Here is a 19,231-nt window from a genome sequence, read left to right as displayed (position 1 = left end):
TGTCAAATCGAACCTTGAGAGGAATCTACTCTTTGTCATCACATGCTGCATCTATCCACTGAAGTCGATCTCCTCAGGTATAAGAGTGTCAGACATAAACCTTCCACCGCCATGCTGAGAAGAATTCATCTATTGGGTTTAGGAAGGCAGAATATGGTGGAAGGCACAGATTTATGAAAAGGTGGCTATTCATAAACCACTTACGTGCTCTTGAACCATGGTGAAAGCTCACTTTGGCCCAAATGACATCAAACACAGGAAGCTCTGCTCACTCAGGATCCCCTTGCTCAAGTTCAAGTGAAGCATCCTGTAGACCTTCCAGAAACGTTAGGAGATGTTACGGGTTGTAGGGCACTAATGTGATGTGGTGGTGAGAACCCCATAGCTGTTGATGGTAACATTGCCACCATGCTGGCTAAGTACATCTACAATGGTACTCTGACTAATTATGTAGCTTCTCTTTTGCCTGTTTGTAAAACTGACCTCATTCATTGAGCCTCTCCATGGCTTCTAATTCTATAATTTTCTAAACACACAGTGAGAATAGACAGACTGCTGCTTTACGTACAGTATAGTATGTATGCTAGTATGTAGTGTAACTGTACAGTAAATCTACACTTACTTGTACACACTGATATCACTGACCTCTCACTCTTTCTGAGTTGTGTTCAATTGATAGTCTATTCAGTAGGCTTGTTTCACCTGTATCAGCAATTGTGACTCACACTGTTGACACTTTCAGAATCTGATTGAACACGTGTGCGTACGCTCCTTAATGTTTTCACAGTTTAAAGCACTTTGTGACTCGTGTCTGTGAAAAGTTCAGTATAAATAAATCTACTTACTAAATAGTTGAGATTTTGAACATTAGGTTTATTTCTGTGTGCAAGCATTTGTGCATGAGACAAGAAATATCCAGAGTTTGGGTGTTGGGTGAGCTTGTGTGTACAGAAAATGATAGAAACAGTATTATAGAAACAGGTTCATTTACTGCATCTTGTGTGAAAACAATGTGAACTGTGTGAGAGGTAGAGTCTACAACAGACGGATGATGAGCTAAATGTGTTTAGAGTTCAGAAAATGTGCCGATAGATTGGACTAAAGGATGTTAGTGATTGTAAAACTGTAAATCTGTTTTCTTTACACTCCTAGAGTGTGGTTATAACTGTACACTCATCTGTTGTACTTTTTGCTCCTTCTCTCAGACTGGCTCACTGCAGTATTACAGAAGAAGGCTGTGCTGCTCTGGTTTCAGCTCAGAAATCAAACCCCTCCCACCTGAGAGAGCTGGATCTGATCTCCAATAAACCAGGAGAGTCAGGAGTGAAGCTGCTCTCTGATCTACAGAAGAATCCACACTTTAAACTGGAGACACTGTAGTGAGTTACTGAATTACACACACACACACACACACACACACACAGCTTATGGTCATTTACAGTGTTTTAGGGTAGATTCATTGTTCAGTGCAGATCCCAAACTCATCCACTGATCTCTACAGACTGTTGTGTGTGAATCATCTAGAGATCTGAATGAGGAGTAAATATAGTTAATACAGATGGGGGGGGGGGGGGGGGTGGTACTGTTTGTATGGTCACTTTGTACACTGCATTATAACATGTGTATGTCTCTAGGTGTGTGTGCATGCTACGTATAGGAGTGAGTACTCGTTAAGTAAATACTGTGTTTAGTAGACTAGTTGAATACTACTCAGTATCCACAGATTAATGCTGCTCTGCCTTTGATCAAACTGAAACAGTGTTTGAAGTTATAACTGAGTTCATGGTGAGGTGGTGTTGCTAAGTTACCACTGCTTCTAGCTAAGGCCAAGAACCTCCTGTTTAAAAGGAAGGAGGTGTTTTAGTGATGTTTAGGAGCAGCTGATTGTTCAAACTGTGCTACAGTAAAAACAGAGCTGTGTGAAACTGGGAGGTTTACGGTGGTTCACAGTCACTGGGAATGTTGTGTTCGCTTCAGTCAAACCTGCTTAACTTTTCAACCCAGGATGAACTTCACACCCTTTCCTCAGTCCAGTGAGAATCTCTCTCTCTTTAAGGCTCATTAGTGTGACTCTGTGTAGAGAGGGCAGTCTGCATTCCAGTAAGCCTTTAGTCTGATTAACAAATGGTATCATTTTAATATAGTTTTAATCAGACACTTAATTTACCACAGAGGAAAGAACATGGATCTCATTAGAATTAAATTACAGTGTGATCCATCACAGACTGTTCTTTTTCATTTTGGGTAACTGACTCATTGTTTTTTAAGAACTTGACCACAGAATGGCCCAGAGTGCCCACCCCTACAGTGTGTGTGAGGTGTGAAGTGTGTGATATGTGAAGGTGTGGTTTTACAGGTTTAAGCTGTAGTTTGTTTGATGAAGCTGCTCTAAAACACCTTGTGTGTGGAATTGTGCTCAGAGTGTTTCAGTCAGACAGAGTTTTATATTTAGAGGATTTCATAGGATTTCTTCTGCTTGTGGAAGTTTTACCATTCAGATACTGTGTGTGTGTGTGTGTGTGTGTGTGTGTGTGTGGTCTGAGTACTGACTGTGATGAGTGTGTTTTCATGTCTGATAATTCTATCCTGTTTTGTGTTTTGCAGCATCTGAATACCTGACCTGCTCCTATTGGTCAAAACTGAGTTCACCTTCTGGCATCACTTCATGACGGCACTCTTCAGTATCCTATCAGTCAAACTGCTGTCATCACACACATACACACTCACACACACACACACTCTGCTGTGGTTGAACATTAGTGTAGAAGCACAGAAGGCCTCTTGAAGGCCTACTGAAAGTCAGAGAGAGGTAGAGCAGCATTTTCAGACTCTTGCTCTAAATCAGGGCTGTGGTCTAAACTGTGGAATCTGGTTTAGAGAGCTCTGAATCTACACATACAGTTTAGTACACTTTTATAATCCGTAACCCACAGCACAGCACTATAGGAAAAGTTGTCTCCCACGGCAATGTGGATGATCAGCTTTAGAAAGAGTGTGTGTGAAGGCTAAGATAAGATAAGATAAGATAGTCCTTTATTAGTCCCACAGTGGGGAAATTCTGTGTCACAGCAGAAAGGGATAGCAAGACAAAAAATGTAGATAAATCATTTACACTATATACACAATATAAATAAGAATTTAAAAAGCAATAACAATATTATTTACAGGTTATTGCAAAAAAGGCTAGCAGCTCCAAGCTAGAATTGATCATAGAGCTGCTTTCACATGCATCTCCAATAGAGTGTAAATTCTACACAGTGCTGATATTTGAGTCTTTCCTCTGGTCAGTGTCCTGTTGCTGTACCTGTGCTTTTGCTCTGCTGAAATAAAGCTTCATTTTGGACACTGTGTGTTCTTTTATTGGAATGAATGCTCATTATCAGTGTTGGTAGAGAGTGTGTTTAGCTGCAGATTCAGTGCAGTGCTGTGTGTGTTGTGCTTGAGTGAGTTTGGCTGAATGAAGCTGAACATCTGGTGAAAGTGCTGCTCTATTCTGGGGGAAAGAGGACGACTCAGGCCTGTTCATGCAAATGGACTGATTAACTATGTAATAATTTACCTAAATCCTGTAACAATCTCCTAAATCTCCTAGAGGTCTTTGTCTGATCCAGCTCATTGGACTGGTCGGCTACTTGCAGAAAGTTAAGGATTGATTGCCTTGAATACATGCTAGAACAGTGTTTCTCAAACCAGTTCTCACCAAACTTCATATCCAAGACGGGATATTTTTCTTGGTATTCTTGGAGGTCAATTGGTTGTGTTGGAAGCTGGGGTGTTGTCTATGACTGTAGAGAAACAGAGACCTAGAAGATTAACTGGTGTGGAAGCTGGAGGTAATGATTTCCCAAAGCTTTCCTCAGTCTAGCTGACTGACATTAAAACTCAATATGCTTCTTGAAATCAGATGGTGGTCCTGGGGGCTGTGTTACAAATAGGAAGCTATGAAAAAATTTACTCAAAATGTAATGTTTAAAATATAATGTGCATGCAAATAACTTTTCAGCTCTTTCAGTACTAGAACACAGCGCTCAGACGGCTGGGTGGGCTGCTAGTGTGGCTCTTGTGTTGGCTATGAGAGAACTGCTGGAAGGAGGAATTTACTGTGTGTTTCTGGGAGCGGATGTGTTGATGTGTCTTCCTCCAGTGGTCAGAGTGTGTAACATACTACTAGAACTACTAGAGCAGTGTTCTTCTCCACTGGAGCTCCACAGTATGATACAGCTTAGTGCTATCACTGCTACAGGGCTGGGAAAAGACCTCTGAAGATTTGTGTATCAGCTAATATGCATATATGGACATTCTAATATTAGCTTCGTTATATTAGCTTGTAAGGAAGACCTTTGCACATCCCAGGCCCAGGGGTAGAGGTTTCACTCAATGCTGTAATAAATCAGCAGGAAGAGCACTAGAGTAAAGATGTTAAAGTCCCTGCCTTCATCCTGAGTTTTGGCAGAAAGGCGTTAGAGCCTTTTATTTCCATTCTTTGGTCCCAGCACACTGTTCTGCCCTGATTCATTTCAATCTGACTTCCTTCAGTTTTGGCTGCTGAGGTTTTATGGTGTAATTACATTTACATTTACATCTTATCCAAAGTGGCTTACAAAAGTGCTTCAGTGTTTCCTTAAGAATCCCCTAAGCTAGTTTGAATAGACTAGAATTCAAAGACCCCTCTAAGCTTAGACACTACTAAACACAAGTCAATAAGGAGGCCATAATACTGAACACTACACTTTGCCCAAGTACTCTCGGAAGAGATGGGTCTTTAGTCGGCGTTTGAAGACAACAAGCGAGGAAGTTTGTTCCACAGTGAAATGGATAGCTCTCTGAACTTGTACACAGTACAATGATATAATGTGAGTAGTGTACCCATGAATGCCAATGGCATAATGTAACCATGGAATATGTGCCACATGTATACATTCAGAAGCCTTTATTTTCATTTAGTACAGAGTGAAGCGAAATAAGAACTGGACTGAGACAACTGGAAATATGTATACCATAACCATGGAAACATGTCTATTCCCTTCATCTATATTCCAGTGATGTATTTGTACAAACCGGATTCCAAAAAAGTTGGGACACTAAACAAATATTGTGAATAAAAACTGAATGCAATGATGTGGAGATGGCAAATGTCAATATTTTATTTGTAATAGAACATAGATGATAGATCAAAAGTTTAATCTGAGTAAATGTAACATTTTAAAGGAGAAATATGTTGATTCAAAATTTCACAGTGTCAACAAATCCCAAAAAAGTTGGGACAAGTAGCAATAAGTGGCTGGAAAAAGCAAATTGAGCATATAACGAACAGCTGTAAGACCAATTAACACTAATTAGGTCAATTGACAACATGATTGTCAGAGTGTCAGTGTCTCTCTGAAGCCAAGATGGTAAGAGGATCACCAATTCCACCATTGTTGCGCAGAAAGATAGTGCAGCAATACCAGAATGGTGTAACCCAGCGTAAAATAGCAAATACTTTTAAGTTATCATCATCAACCGTGCTTAACATCATCAAAAGATTCAGAGAATCTGGAACAATCGCTGTGCGTAAGGGTCAAGGCCGTAAAATTCTACTGGATGCTCGTGATCTCCGGGCCCTTAAACATCACTGCACCAGGAATGCCACTGTCAAGGAAATAACAGAATGGGCTCAGGAATACTTCCAGAAATCATTGCCAGTGAACTCAATCCACCGTGCCATCCGCCGTTGCCAGCTGAAACTCTACAGTGCAAAGAGGAAGCCATTTCTATGCAAGCTCCACAAGCTCAGACGTTTGCACTGGGCCAGGGGACTTTTAAAATGGAGTGTGGCAAAATGGAAGACTGTTCTGTGGTCAGATGAGTCACGATTTGAAGTTCTTTATGGGACACTGGGACACCATGTCATCCGGACCAGAGAGGACAAGGATAACCCAAGTTGTTATCAGCGCTCCGTTCAGAAGCCTGCATCACTGATGGTATGGGCAGCTTGCATGTCTGGAAAGGCACCATTAATGCAGAGAACTATGTTCAGGTTCTAGAACAACATCTGCTCCTATCTAGACGTCATCTCTTTCAGGGAAGACCCTGCATTTTTCAACAAGACCACATTCTGCAGCAATCACAACATCATGGCTACGTAGGAGGAGGATCCGGGTACTGAAATGGCCAGCCTGCAGTCCAGATCTTTCACCTATAGAGAACATTTAGAGCATCATAAAGAGGAAGGTGCAACAAAGAAGGCCCAAGACGATGGAACAGTTAGAGGCCTGTTTTAGACATGAATGGGAGAGCATTCCTATTTCTAAACTTGAGAAACTGGTCTCCTCTGTCCCCAGACGTCTGTTGAGTGTTGTAAGAAGAAGGGGGGATGCCACACAGTGGTAAAAATGGCCTTGTCCCAACTTTTTTGGGATTTGTTGACGCCATGAAATTTTGAAACAACATATTTTTCCCTTAAAATGTTACATTTACTCAGATTAAACTTTTGATCTGTCATCTATGTTCTATTACGAATAAAATATTGACATTTGCCATCTCCACATCACTGCATTCAGTTTTTATTCACAATTTGTTTAGTGTCCCAACTTTTTTGGAATCCGGTTTGTACTTTGCATGGATGTTTATTAATTAGCCCATGTCAGGATTATATTTCCATCATCTGGATTATAACAGCCTTCACTACAGGGTACTTTTAACATTTTTCCTGACCTCCACTTATTTAATATTCGAAATATAGTCAAAATGTATTTTCCCATGATTGTTTCCCCACCTCTCATTAGGAATAAACAGGTTGTTTCTGTCACTGCATTTTCAAAAGCTGTATATGATAAATGAGCTTTGTTCTGATTGGCTGATTATTTTCTACATGCATTACTTTTTTAACATGCAGTGGAGAAAGGCAGTGACTGAATATAAAGTTTGTTAGTGTAAATGTAAGGGGTGGCTCTAGGGCAAGGCCTCCTCCTGCCACCAGGGGGAGGCCCCGAGTCACCCCAGCCAGTAATCGAGCCCAATTCCCTACACCTGGGCAGTAGGCTATATAGGCACACAGATCCAGTTGCCCCACTGCTGGATCTTTTGACTCTGGTAGTCTGTGTGCCTGTATTTTCTCGAGTGGAAGGCTGAGTGTGTGTCACTCTCCTTCGTGTGTGTCCCTCCCGAGTCTGTCTCCCGGTGTCTGTGTGTGTGTGCGTGTAGCACACATACACTCGTGTACCAGAGGAAGGCAGGAGTGTCTGTCTTCCCTGGTGTGTGTGTCTCTGTGTGTGTGTGTGTGTGTGTGTTTGCACACATACACTCGTGTTACAGAGGAAGGCAGGTGTCTGTCTTCCCTGTAACTTTTCAGTTTTCTTGTTTCTTTTGGGAGATCCTTTTTGCCCTTAAGTTGTTTTTCCCTCTAGAGTTAAAGAGGTAGCCAGTTCTCCCCTGGCGTCCTTTGTTATTAAACCCATCCTTTTTAAAGTTTCTTTTGTTAGCCGCTTCGATAACTGCCGCTTTGGTGAAGCGGCAGAGCGTCAGTCTTGTGACGCGGCGGCCTGGGTTCGAGTCCCGAGAGGCTTTGTTTTTCATTTCCATTTTACCTGCTCTAAGATTGAAAGACTCTGCACTTGGGCCCGTTGGTCACGTGATAGTGGTAGCTCACTCAGTAGCGCGCCGGCCCGCCAACACGGCGGCCTGGGTTCAAACCCCGCTGTAAGTGAGCACCCCATTACAGAAAGATCCAGCCAAGACATGGACCCAGCAGAGACATTCGATCTAGAGCAGGTAAAAGTCGCTCTAGCAAGTCAGGGGGGGACTGTGGGGAGACATGAGCAGGCCCTGCAGCAGATTCTTTCTCAGCTGCAGGGTCTGACAAATCTAGTGACTCAACACACTAGCCAGCACACTCCTGTCTTTCCCCAGGAGGAGGCTACCGCTGCCCAAGCAGCTGTGGTTTCTAGTGCTGAGCCCCCTCTTCCAGCCCCAGAGCGCTATGCTGGTGGACCAGGAGGATGTAGAGGGTTCCTCCTTCAATGTTCACTGGCTTTTGAGCTGCAACCATCCCACTTTCCATCCGAGCGTGCTAAGGTGGCATACATCATCTCTCTCCTCACCGGTAGGGCATTAGCCTGGGCCACCCCGGTGTGGGAGTATCAACCCCATGTATGTGCCTCTGTGGCCCGCTTTGCGGCTGCGCTGTCGCAAACTTTCGACCTTCCGCTCCGTGCAGAAGAGGCAGGGTCCCGCCTCCTGCACCTACGTCAGGGAGAAAGGTCGGTGGCTGATTATGCCATTGAATTCCGCACGCTATCGGCGGAAAGTGGATGGAATGCCAGTGAGCTCGTTTCAGCCTTCCTACATGGTCTCAGTGAGGAGCTCAAGGATGAGCTGGCCTACCGTGACCCCCCCACCTCCCTTGATCGGCTCATTGAGCTGGCCCAAAAAATAGATAACCGCCTCAAGGAGAGGCGTAGGGCGCGGGGTGCCAGAGCCCCCCGAGCTCCTTAGGGCCCACCTGCTGTCTTAGGCTCTCTTCGGGGGCCCCCCAGCAGTAGGGCCCTATCCATGCGGCTGGGACACACTCGTCTGCCACGGCAGGAGCGTGAGGCGCGCATGCGCGAAGGCAGGTGCCTCTACTGCGGGATCTCTGGGCACCTCCGTGCTGCTTGCCCAGAACTCTTGGGGAAATGCCAACGTCCGTCAGGTGAGGGGAGACCACTGACGGACTTGCCGATTCTCCCTCGGGCCCAGGGGGTGTTCCTCAATGCCACGCTAGTGTCAGGGTTGGTTGAGGTCCGCCTACCTGCCTTTTTGGATTCGGGAGCGGCAGGGAACTTTCTAGATGCCGGCCTCGCCAGAAAGTTGGCCCTGCCACTGGTCCCCTTGAGGGAGCCCATGCCCATAGCGGCCATAGACGGTCGGTCACTGGAGCCTGGGGTGGTGTCCCACCAAACCCACCCTCTCACGCTGCGAGTTGGTCCTCATACCGAGCAGATAGTGTTCTTCATTATCAGCGCTCCTGACTTGCAGTTGGTGCTGGGTTTCCCTTGGCTCCAGCGTCATAACCCCCACGTGGACTGGCTGTCCCGGTCTGTCTTGGCATGGGGGCCAGTTTGTCGGTCCTCATGCCTCAAGACCCCTAGGGTTACTGTGGGTACTGACACCAATCCCGAAGGTTTCGACCCCTCACGAGTCCCAAAGGAGTACTGGGACCTTCGGGAGGTGTTTAGTAAACGGCAGGCCCAGCTGCTGCCCCCCCACAGACCCTTTGACATCGCCATCGACCTCCTACCCGGCACTGCCCCCCCTAGGGGTAGGCTGTTTTCTTTGTCAGCACCAGAGCGACAGGCAATGGAGGACTACGTCCAGGAGGCCTTGGCCTTAGGGTTTATCCGGCCATCCACTTCCCCGGCTGGGGCCGGCTTCTTCTTCGTGGGGAAGAAGGATGGGGGCTTGAGGCCCTGTATAGACTACAGAGGCCTCAATAAAATAACAATAAAAGACCGGTACCCATTACCCCTCATGACCTCAGCCTTTGAGGCACTGCAGCAGGCCTCCATCTTCACCAAGCTGGACCTGCGCAGTGCCTACAACCTGGTCAGGGTCAAAGAGGGTGATGAGTGGAAGACGGCGTTCATCACCCCGTCTGGGCATTACGAGAACCTCGTCATGCCATTCGGTTTGATGAATGCGCCCGCCGTCTTCCAACGGTATATTAACGAGGTCCTCCGGGAGGCTTTGGACAGGTACGTGTTCGTCTATTTGGATGACATTCTCATCTATAGTAAGACCGTAGACGAACACGTCGCCCACGTCCGGCGGGTTCTCCAGTTGCTCCTGGAGAACCACCTGTTCATCAAACTGGAGAAATCACAGTTCCATGCGCAGTCGATCTCCTTTTTGGGCTTTGTGGTGTCCCACAACACCCTGCGCATGGACCCGGCCAAAATCAAGGCCGTGGAAAACTGGCCCAGGCCAACCTCTTTGCGCCTTGTCCAGCGCTTTCTGGGTTTTGCCAACTTCTTCCGAAGGTTTGTGAGGAATTTTGGCTCCGTGGCAACCCCTCTGACCGCTTTGACGAGGAAGACGTCAGGGAGGTTTGTTTGGACCACGGAGGCCCAGGAAGCGTTTGACACTCTAAGGCGCCTGTTGACCACGGCCCCTGTTCTCCAGTTGCCCGACCCGGAACTTCCGTTCATCGTGGAGGTGGACGCCTCTGAGGTAGGCGTGGGTGCAGTACTCTCCCAGCGGTCTGGTCCAGGCCAAAAGCTGCACCCCTGCGCCTACTTCTCCCACCGCCTTTCCCCGGCTGAACGGAATTATGATGTGGGTGACCGCGAATTATTGGCGGTCAAGCTTGCATTAGAGGAGTGGAGACACTGGCTTGAGGGAGCAAAACATCCCTTTCTGGTCTGGACGGATCACAAGAATTTGGCCTACATCCAACAGGCCAAACGTCTTAATCCGCGCCAGGCCAGGTGGGGATTGTTCTTCACTCGGTTCGATTTTGTGTTATCGTTCCGACCGGGCTCGAAGAACACCAAGCCCGATGCTCTCTCTCGCCAGTGGGAGCCCCCTCCTCTATCAAGCACACCCACGACTATAGTCCCCGAAGACCGGATTGTGGCGCCCATCCGATGGGGACTAGAGGACGCGGTCAAACAGGCCCACCTCACTGAACCTGATCCGGGTGGTGGCCCCCCGGATCGACTTTATGTACCCAGGCCTGTAAGGGAACGGGTGCTTCAGTGGGGCCATGCGTCCTCCCAGGCAGCACACCCAGGGACTACACGCACGCTCGAGCTTCTGCGCCGGCGATTCTGGTGGCCCGGCATGGAAGGAGACGTGCGTGCTCATGTAGCTTCCTGTTTGGTGTGCTCTCAGTGCAAAGATCCCAGAACCAGGCCAACTGGTCTGCTGCTCCCTCTGGCTGTCCCCACGCGTCCTTGGTCCCACCTGGCCCTTGACTTTATCACAGGGTTGCCCCGATCACGAGGCAACACTGTGATTCTAGTCATTGTGGACAGATTCTCCAAGGCTGGCTGCTTTGTGGCGCTTCCAAAGCTGCCATCAGCTAAGGAGACAGCGGATCTAGTACTCAACCAGGTGGTTCGGGTTCACGGACTCCCCTCTGACATTGTGTCAGACCGTGGGCCCCAATTCACCAGCCGGTTCTGGGGTGCATTTTGCCGACTGTTGGGGGCGGAGGCCAGCCTCACATCTGGCTTCCACCCCCAGTCTAACGGCCAGACAGAGAGGGTCAATCAAGACCTAGAGCGCACCCTCCGCTGTCTGGCCTCCTCCTCACCTTCTACCTGGTCTGACCAACTGATTTGGGCGGAGTACGCACACAACACCCTCTGGCACTCGTCTCTGGGAATGTCACCCTTTGAGTGCCAATACGGGTACGCTCCGCCCATGTTCCCAGGACAGGAGGCAGGAACTGGGGTCCAGTCGGCGGAACAGATGGTCAGGCGCTGTCGGAGAACCTGGCAGAAAGCCCGCAGGTCCCTCCTGTCTGCAGTAGCTGCTCAGAAGCGCTATGCGGACAGGAGGCGAAGACCAGCTCCGACCTATCGTCCTGGGCAACGGGTTTGGCTTTCGGCTAAGGATCTGCCCTTGCGTGGTGCTCCCCGCAAGTTGACGCCTCGGTACGTCGGACCGTTCAAGATCCTTCGCCGGGTCAACCCCGTTGCCTACCGCCTTGCCCTTCCCCCTTCGATGCGTGTGAACCCCACCTTCCACGTGTCCCGCCTCAAGCCAGTCTTGTGTTCCGTGGGGCCCGCCGATCCGCCGGGCCCGCGTACGGTTGGCGGTGCGCCGGCCTACACTGTCAGGCGTCTTCTGGATGTCCGTCGGATCCGCGGCGGCCTCCAGTATCTAGTGGACTGGGAGGGTTATGGCCCGGAGGAGCGGTCCTGGGTGCCCTCCCGCCACATTCTGGACCCCGAGCTCATCCGGGCGTTTCGTCGGGACCGTGCTGCTGGGTTGGGGACGTCGGGTGCCGCCCCTCGGGGGGGGGTCCTGTAAGGGGTGGCTCTAGGGCAAGGCCTCCTCCTGCCACCAGGGGGAGGCCCCGAGTCACCCCAGCCAGTAATCGAGCCCAATTCCCTACACCTGGGCAGTAGGCTATATAGGCACACAGATCCAGTTGCCCCACTGCTGGATCTTTTGACTCTGGTAGTCTGTGTGCCTGTATTTTCTCGAGTGGAAGGCTGAGTGTGTGTCACTCTCCTTCGTGTGTGTCCCTCCCGAGTCTGTCTCCCGGTGTCTGTGTGTGTGTGCGTGTAGCACACATACACTCGTGTACCAGAGGAAGGCAGGAGTGTCTGTCTTCCCTGGTGTGTGTGTCTCTGTGTGTGTGTGTGTGTGTGTGTTTGCACACATACACTCGTGTTACAGAGGAAGGCAGGTGTCTGTCTTCCCTGTAACTTTTCAGTTTTCTTGTTTCTTTTGGGAGATCCTTTTTGCCCTTAAGTTGTTTTTCCCTCTAGAGTTAAAGAGGTAGCCAGTTCTCCCCTGGCGTCCTTTGTTATTAAACCCATCCTTTTTAAAGTTTCTTTTGTTAGCCGCTTCGATAACTGCCGCTTTGGTGAAGCGGCAGAGCGTCAGTCTTGTGACGCGGCGGCCTGGGTTCGAGTCCCGAGAGGCTTTGTTTTTCATTTCCATTTTACCTGCTCTAAGATTGAAAGACTCTGCACTTGGGCCCGTTGGTCACGTGATAGTGGTAGCTCACTCAGTAGCGCGCCGGCCCGCCAACACGGCGGCCTGGGTTCAAACCCCGCTGTAAGTGAGCACCCCATTACAGTAAACCTGTGTTTTAGCTTGGGTTTGTGGCATAGATTCCAGTCTCTTGTTCTGAGGGGTGGAAAACAGCCACAATAGTGAGCTCTCTCTCTATCTCTCACTCTCTTTAATGTTCCTGTCACGTCTGTGTCGCCACGCCCGCCCCGGGGCAGGAATGGTCTTGTGCCATGGCACACAGGAGTTCATGAGACTTCAAGTCTATCAGTCACGGTCATGTCATGTTTTACTACGGACTTTTAGGTTAAAATGACTCTTATGTTGAAGTCTACGTTCATGTTATGTTCACGATTCACGGTTGGGTTGGTGTGTTTATGTTCACACTTTGTTAATACGTTCCACCTGTGGCTGATGTATTTAAGGAGGGCTAGCGCCAGCAGCCAGTGCCGAGACTTAACTCTATTTAACTCAGGTTGACTCAGTGTTGGATCTTGTGTGCCATAGTTCAAACTGGATCCGTTGGGCTCATCAACGGCCTTTGGGAATAGAGGCCAACCTCCTTAGCCTAGGGAATCCTGTGTATCTGCCGAACCGTTCGGACTCTCTTATCTAAGGACGGAGTGTACTGTAAAGGATCTGTAGGGGCTTGTTCATGTGCGTGAGCTTAACTCACTTAGCTTCGTGCTCGAAGCTTTAGTTACGGTTGTTAGCACAAGTACGGGCTCAAGGTATCGCCTGTATTTAGGGAAGATAGCCCTATTGTAGTATTGGTTCTAGTGTTTTGGTGCTTTATCTTGTGTTCTGCCCTGTTTTTTGTTTAATAAACTGATCCATCCCCTGCGAGTGTTCACCCTCATTGACGTCAGTCCCAGCAGATCATGACAGTTCCCTTAACTAGTTCCCCCTGGTAATTCAACACCTATGAATTAAAATATTAGGGGTGCATTGCTAAACTACTTAGGGATAGCTTAATAAATTCTCTAAGAGTGTAAACCCTCTCACCCACATTATACTGAATGAACAAATCACCAACAATAAATACATTTTTGTTAGTCAAATTCAATCTTTTACACTCTTCACATAGGTTTAGAACAGCACAAAACAAAGAAAAAGTTTTGTTTTGAATAGAAATAATTTGATCTCCTTACACAGTCACACACACTCAATCTGACTTTCACACAATTCTTTCCAATACTGAATATTTTTTCTTTTCAGCTTATGATATTGTTTTCAATGGCATTTTCAGGGCAGACAAGCTAATGTTCTGTAAAATGAACCCAACTGAGTTGTTTTAAAACAGCACTACACTCAATGGTGAGAATTATTAAGTGCTTTGGTCCGATTTCAGATGAGTGCTAGATGATTTTATATGGTTACCCCTCCACAACACTTTCTAACGTTGTTCCAGGTCAGGGTGATGTTTTCTTTTAAAAACAAAGAGTTCAAAAAAATATAAACCAATTAAATTTCACACATAAATATCATATATATATATATATATTTAGCAAACAAAATGTCTGCATTGGTCTCATTTGAAACACACTGCATATCAGTATTCTTTCTATTATGTTCACCACTCTTTTTATGTTAATTAATAAATATAGTTGTTATAGTTGTTAAGATTTTTTTTTTGTAATTTATATTTTAACGTAGAAATTGTGCCTGTTGTAAAACAGGATACAAAACCAAAAATAGTTCCAAAATACAAACAGTTTAATCCGATTTTCTTAATTTAAAATTGTGATATCCTTAAAGGCAACATAATATATTTATTTAGCTTGGCATTTATTATACCCATAATGAGTCAGTGCACTTACCAGAGTCAATGAAACCACAGGTTTTCAGCTGCTTGATCTTTTATAGTAATATATACAGTACCTTTTTAAAAGGCAATCTTTAAAAGAGGTACAGAAGCATTATGACCAGAACATGCCGATTCCAAGACAGCTTCTTCACCCAGGCCATCAGATTGCTGAACAGACAGTATGTGTATCAGTCCAAAGCCCATCTCACACATATCTCACCTCAATCGGCACCACTTTGGATGTTATTTTGAACAAACTACACACACGTTCACCCACAAAAACACACTCACCTTTGTCAAACCAAAATGTCTAAACATAGAAAAAAAACATGTGAAAATGTGAAAGTGAAAAATAAACAGTACTCTAAACATTACAACTAAACAAGACACGATTCATTAAAATAATGAAAGCCTTCATTTAAAAAGAAAAGTAGAAAGAAAGTACCAATGTATGCAACAGTAAACTGTGTCATCTCTGATTACAAATAAAAGTTCAACTTAATCCATATCTTCATATCTCATGTACAGTGGAGTTTTTAACATCAGTTCATCATCATCTTGCTAGGTCACATTAGACAATAGACTTACACATTAGACTGCAGTTGTTCTACATATGTGATATCATTGTTGAGCAACAGAAGCAGAGAATTGTAGGTCAGTCCTGATATCAGAGGTCAATCCAAGTTGTTGTCAACAAGCCAATACAAGCTACCACCTGATAAAACACAAAGTACACAAAGTCAGACACAATAATGCTTTGTGCACTATATTTTCCTAAATCATTGTAAAGGAGAATCTCCTGTTTGAAGCAATTCATATTTTTTTATTAGTTTCCTATAAGCAAGTGTTTCTGTAACTTCCATTCAATAAAGTTTTGATTATATAGCAATTTTCACAGTGGGTGTTGTCACAAAGAAACTTTGCAAAGATTTGAGTCTGAGCTTCTTTTGAGCGAGCCAAAAGTGGAAGAAAAAAAAAACCTTGGTGGGAAGCAAGACTCAAAAGGGGACGCCATCCTCTTCTGGTCGACACTTGGTGGCAATAAAGGAAATAAGTGAAAGTAAGTCTAGTTACATTAAATAAATTACATGTAAGATAAAATAATAGTCAGAGAAAGTAAAATAAAGGAGAATCATGAATAATGTGAGAACAAGGTATGAGTTATGGGATTGGAGTTAGTGCAGGCCACATGCACCCCAGGTTTCAGTATTATTGTAGAAGAAGAAGGGATGAAAGTGGCGTAGCATTCATGCAGTCACACACACTATGACTGCTCACTTACAGTAACAGCTCTTTAAATGGCTTTATCGGCCAGGATTTACTTTTCATTGTGATCTAAAGTTGTGGTGGGACATTTACAAACATTCAACAGGAACGAATGAAGTTGAATAAAAAAGTGTTGCACCAATTAAAATTTTCAAAATCATGCATACATCAGATCTAAAATGTGGATAACATCTCTTAACAAGTTGTACCTTGACCAGATGCTTTTGATAAATATCAACAAGGTTCTCGTAGAATTCTGGTTGGAAATTTGACTCTCAGAGGTTGCAAGTAGAGGTGAGACTTAAGACTTTTTACTTCTACTCCCTACATTTCACAAGAAAAAACTGTACTTTTGGGCAGCTAATATGATGAACCACACCGGCTGATAACCTCTACCTAACACACTTTAAGCATCCTCAGCCCCCAGCCCTTAAATTAATTCTTTTGGCACCATATGTTTAAGTCTTATGAGAGTAAGTCTTATGAGAAAGCACCTAACACATTTGGCTGTATGATGACGTGTTTTCTTATTCTTCTACCGTTATGTAGCCCAGATTATTGGCCAAATATGTATATATATATATATATATATATATATATATATATATATATATATATATATATATATATATAGCTCTGGATAAGAGCATCTGCTGAATGCCTTAAAATGTAAATGTAAATATCCATTGAATATGTAAGGACTAAAAAAAGAGGTAATGCTCTACCTTTTCCTGTCCACTATAACCACTCACATGCATGCAAGTTTTGCATATTTTCATTATGAAAGGTTTAAAAAAGTGTGCAAAGGAAAAAAAAACGGTATTACACATAAGCTGAGAAATATTTTTTATATACACTATGTGGACAAAAGTGTTGGGACACCTGCTCATTCACTGTTTCTTCTGAAATCAAGTTTATTAAAAATCCTGATCCTGCTTCTGTTGGAGTTACTGTCTCTACTGTCCAGAGAAGAAGACTTTCTACTAGATTTTGAAGGAGCACTGCTGTGAGGATTTAATTGATTGAATTCAGACAAGTGAGGTCAGTATGTTGGATGATCACCACCCCACCTTATCTCCAATTTCTCAACCCATCCCAAAAGTATCGTCTGGAGCTTCCTCCATCATTCCAGAAAACACAGTTCTTTCACTGCTCCACAGCCCAAATGCTGGGGGGCTTTATACCCTTGTAGCTCACGCGTGGCAGTGCGTCTCTACTGGAACTAGACAAGCCGTGTGTGTTTGCTTTTCTACAAACATTTGGATATATAGTTTTTTTTCCAGCACTTAAATGACCATTTGCTATTAGCTATGTCTGATTTTTATTGTTGTATTTTGTGTTATTATGTGGTGTTGAGGAGGCGACCAAATGTGCATGTGCCCTGGGGCCTCATTTACAGGCGACACCTGGCTTTCCATTTGTAATCTTATGCTCAAATATGTTTGTAAGTGCCAAAAAACAGAGGTGTTGAGCAAATGGCGGGAAATATATTCAACTGTAAGGACACGTTATACTGATGTCAGTATCCTTGGAGCTGATTCAGATTTTTCAGGGCTTTACAACCTTATCAGTTCTCTTTTTCATACTCTTTGTATTTTTGTCTTAGCCCAGAGGGCATCGGGATAACAAATATCAGTAGAAGCAGGGTTTCTCATAATAGACAGGCTACACTACATTTTACATTTACAGTATTTATATTAGTGCTGTCAGCATTATTAATCTGATAACTTTATTGTTTATTAAATTACATTAATTATTTTAAATGCAAATTAATCATTTTATTTTTCTGTTGTACTCTTTACCCACCAATTTTTCATGAGCAGCGTAATCACCACAACTCCAGTTATTCCAACCATACACCAGTCTGCAAAGCAAGGTTATGTTATTGTTTGACTGTATAGATAAAATATAATGTTACAACTAGTTCACATGTACTGACACTTACACGAAATGTTCTGATCCACAGAGTTTAGCAGTTTGCTTTGTCTCAGGGTTGGTTTAGGGTTTTGTCTGGACTCTTTCTCTGTAAGACACACACGTGCACACACACACACTGAACCTTCATTTTAAACTCACAACTAGAAAAGGCTAAATAATGCTGCTTTATCCAATTTAATGATTATTCAAAAAATAATTTTATGAAGTATAATGTAAGAACATATGCTCACTGTAGGAATAAAACCTCACATTACCAAAATTATAAAAATTGACAAACATTTAATTTTGGACAGTGAGGATATGTGAAGTAGGGATGAAATATGAAAATAGGCTGTCTGACCTTTCACTGACAGACACACTACTTGATGTGGCTTCCAGGTTTTGCCATTGGTGGTTTCTAGTCGATAACACTTTTCATCATCTTTATTGATGTCGTGCAGGGTCAGGGAGCAGGACTCTTTTGGAACAAACACTCGACCCTTGTATGGTGACATCACCTCCTCGTTCCCATTTTCATTTCGCTCAAATATTACCCCTTTGCGCTCACTCCACTTAAAGTGTGTCAGATCATGTCTGGAATACTGCAAGGTGCAAGGAAGTTCTGCATCGTCTCCCACAAACGCAACAATGGTCTGAGATTCGCCCGAAAAAAAAACCTGCAGAGAAGTTAGAATTAAAAAGGCCAACATCTACATCGTCTCATCACACACTTTAGCCTGCAACACTGACACTGAGTACAGTTACAAACATGTACATACCAATGTGTACAAAAGACAACAGCACAAGAAGACAGGATATCCTGTTCAGACATTACAGAGGAAAAGAGAAAAATAGTCATTAAATGATTAACAATAATGCTAATCAACTAAATATTAAAGCATAAAAGGGTACCCACACCATCTAACGTGTGTTACATAAAGGTTTCGTCTTAATACCAGAAATGTGATGAAAATAATAACATATTGTACAATATTAATATCATCCTGCTGAAAAACAATACAAAGGTTCATTAAGTAAAACTACAATGTAAAACTACACTAAGTAATAGACCGTAATGAGATTTGGCTTAATTGTTTGCATTTGATATTTCCCTTCAGATTCCAGGAGTATTCCAGTAGTTTAAATTATGTTTCTTCTAATGGTTTCCATTTTTTTATCAGCTTTTAGTGCTTCCTACTGGTTTATAATGGTGTCTGTTTACAACAGTTCCCATTAGACAGATTTTCATTTTGAATTTACTTAAAATAAAAATGTCTATGTCGATTTGTAATGGTTCACCAATGATGGAATGTTGTTAATAAATATTAATCATTCTTAAATCAAAGATTGGTGTGGTGCAACAATAAGAGTCCTTTGGCAAGACTCCTAACACTACACTGGCCCACCTCTGGATAAGAGCGTCAACTAAATGTAATTTAGGAAACTATGGCATAGCACATATATTTAACTGTTGATTACAAATAAAACATATTTTGATTAACAATGTCTTTAAAATACATTAATCTACAACAA

At 44.3% G+C, this 19,231-nt stretch overlaps 1 protein-coding gene and 1 long non-coding RNA gene across 2 annotated transcripts in view; one reads left to right on the top strand and one right to left on the bottom strand.

Annotated features, from left to right (window-relative positions):
* LOC140549555 (NLR family CARD domain-containing protein 3-like) overlaps positions 1-3,343 on the top strand; it is a 262,555-nt gene extending 259,212 nt beyond the window's left edge. Inside the window, 2 exon segments of the mRNA XM_072673292.1 lie at positions 1,206-1,379; positions 2,605-3,343. Coding sequence (XP_072529393.1) covers positions 1,206-1,379; positions 2,605-2,611 — 181 coding nt within the window. The 3' untranslated portion in view covers positions 2,612-3,343.
* Positions 3,344-14,627: 11,284 nt separating this feature from the next.
* Positions 14,628-18,993, bottom strand: LOC140549591 (uncharacterized). The gene is made up of 5 exons (XR_011979008.1): positions 18,478-18,993; positions 18,060-18,375; positions 17,727-17,804; positions 17,588-17,645; positions 14,628-15,230 (listed from the first exon to the last, which is right to left on the bottom strand). It is a non-coding gene; the product is annotated as an uncharacterized lncRNA (long non-coding RNA).
* Between the last annotated feature and the right edge of the window lie 238 nt (positions 18,994-19,231).

The sequence above is a fragment of the Salminus brasiliensis genome, chromosome 2, assembly GCF_030463535.1.
Source record: "Salminus brasiliensis chromosome 2, fSalBra1.hap2, whole genome shotgun sequence".
NCBI lineage: Eukaryota > Metazoa > Chordata > Actinopteri > Characiformes > Bryconidae > Salminus > Salminus brasiliensis.
Note: the sequence above shows the minus strand (reverse complement) of the source record. Positions and strands in the feature narration are given on the sequence as shown.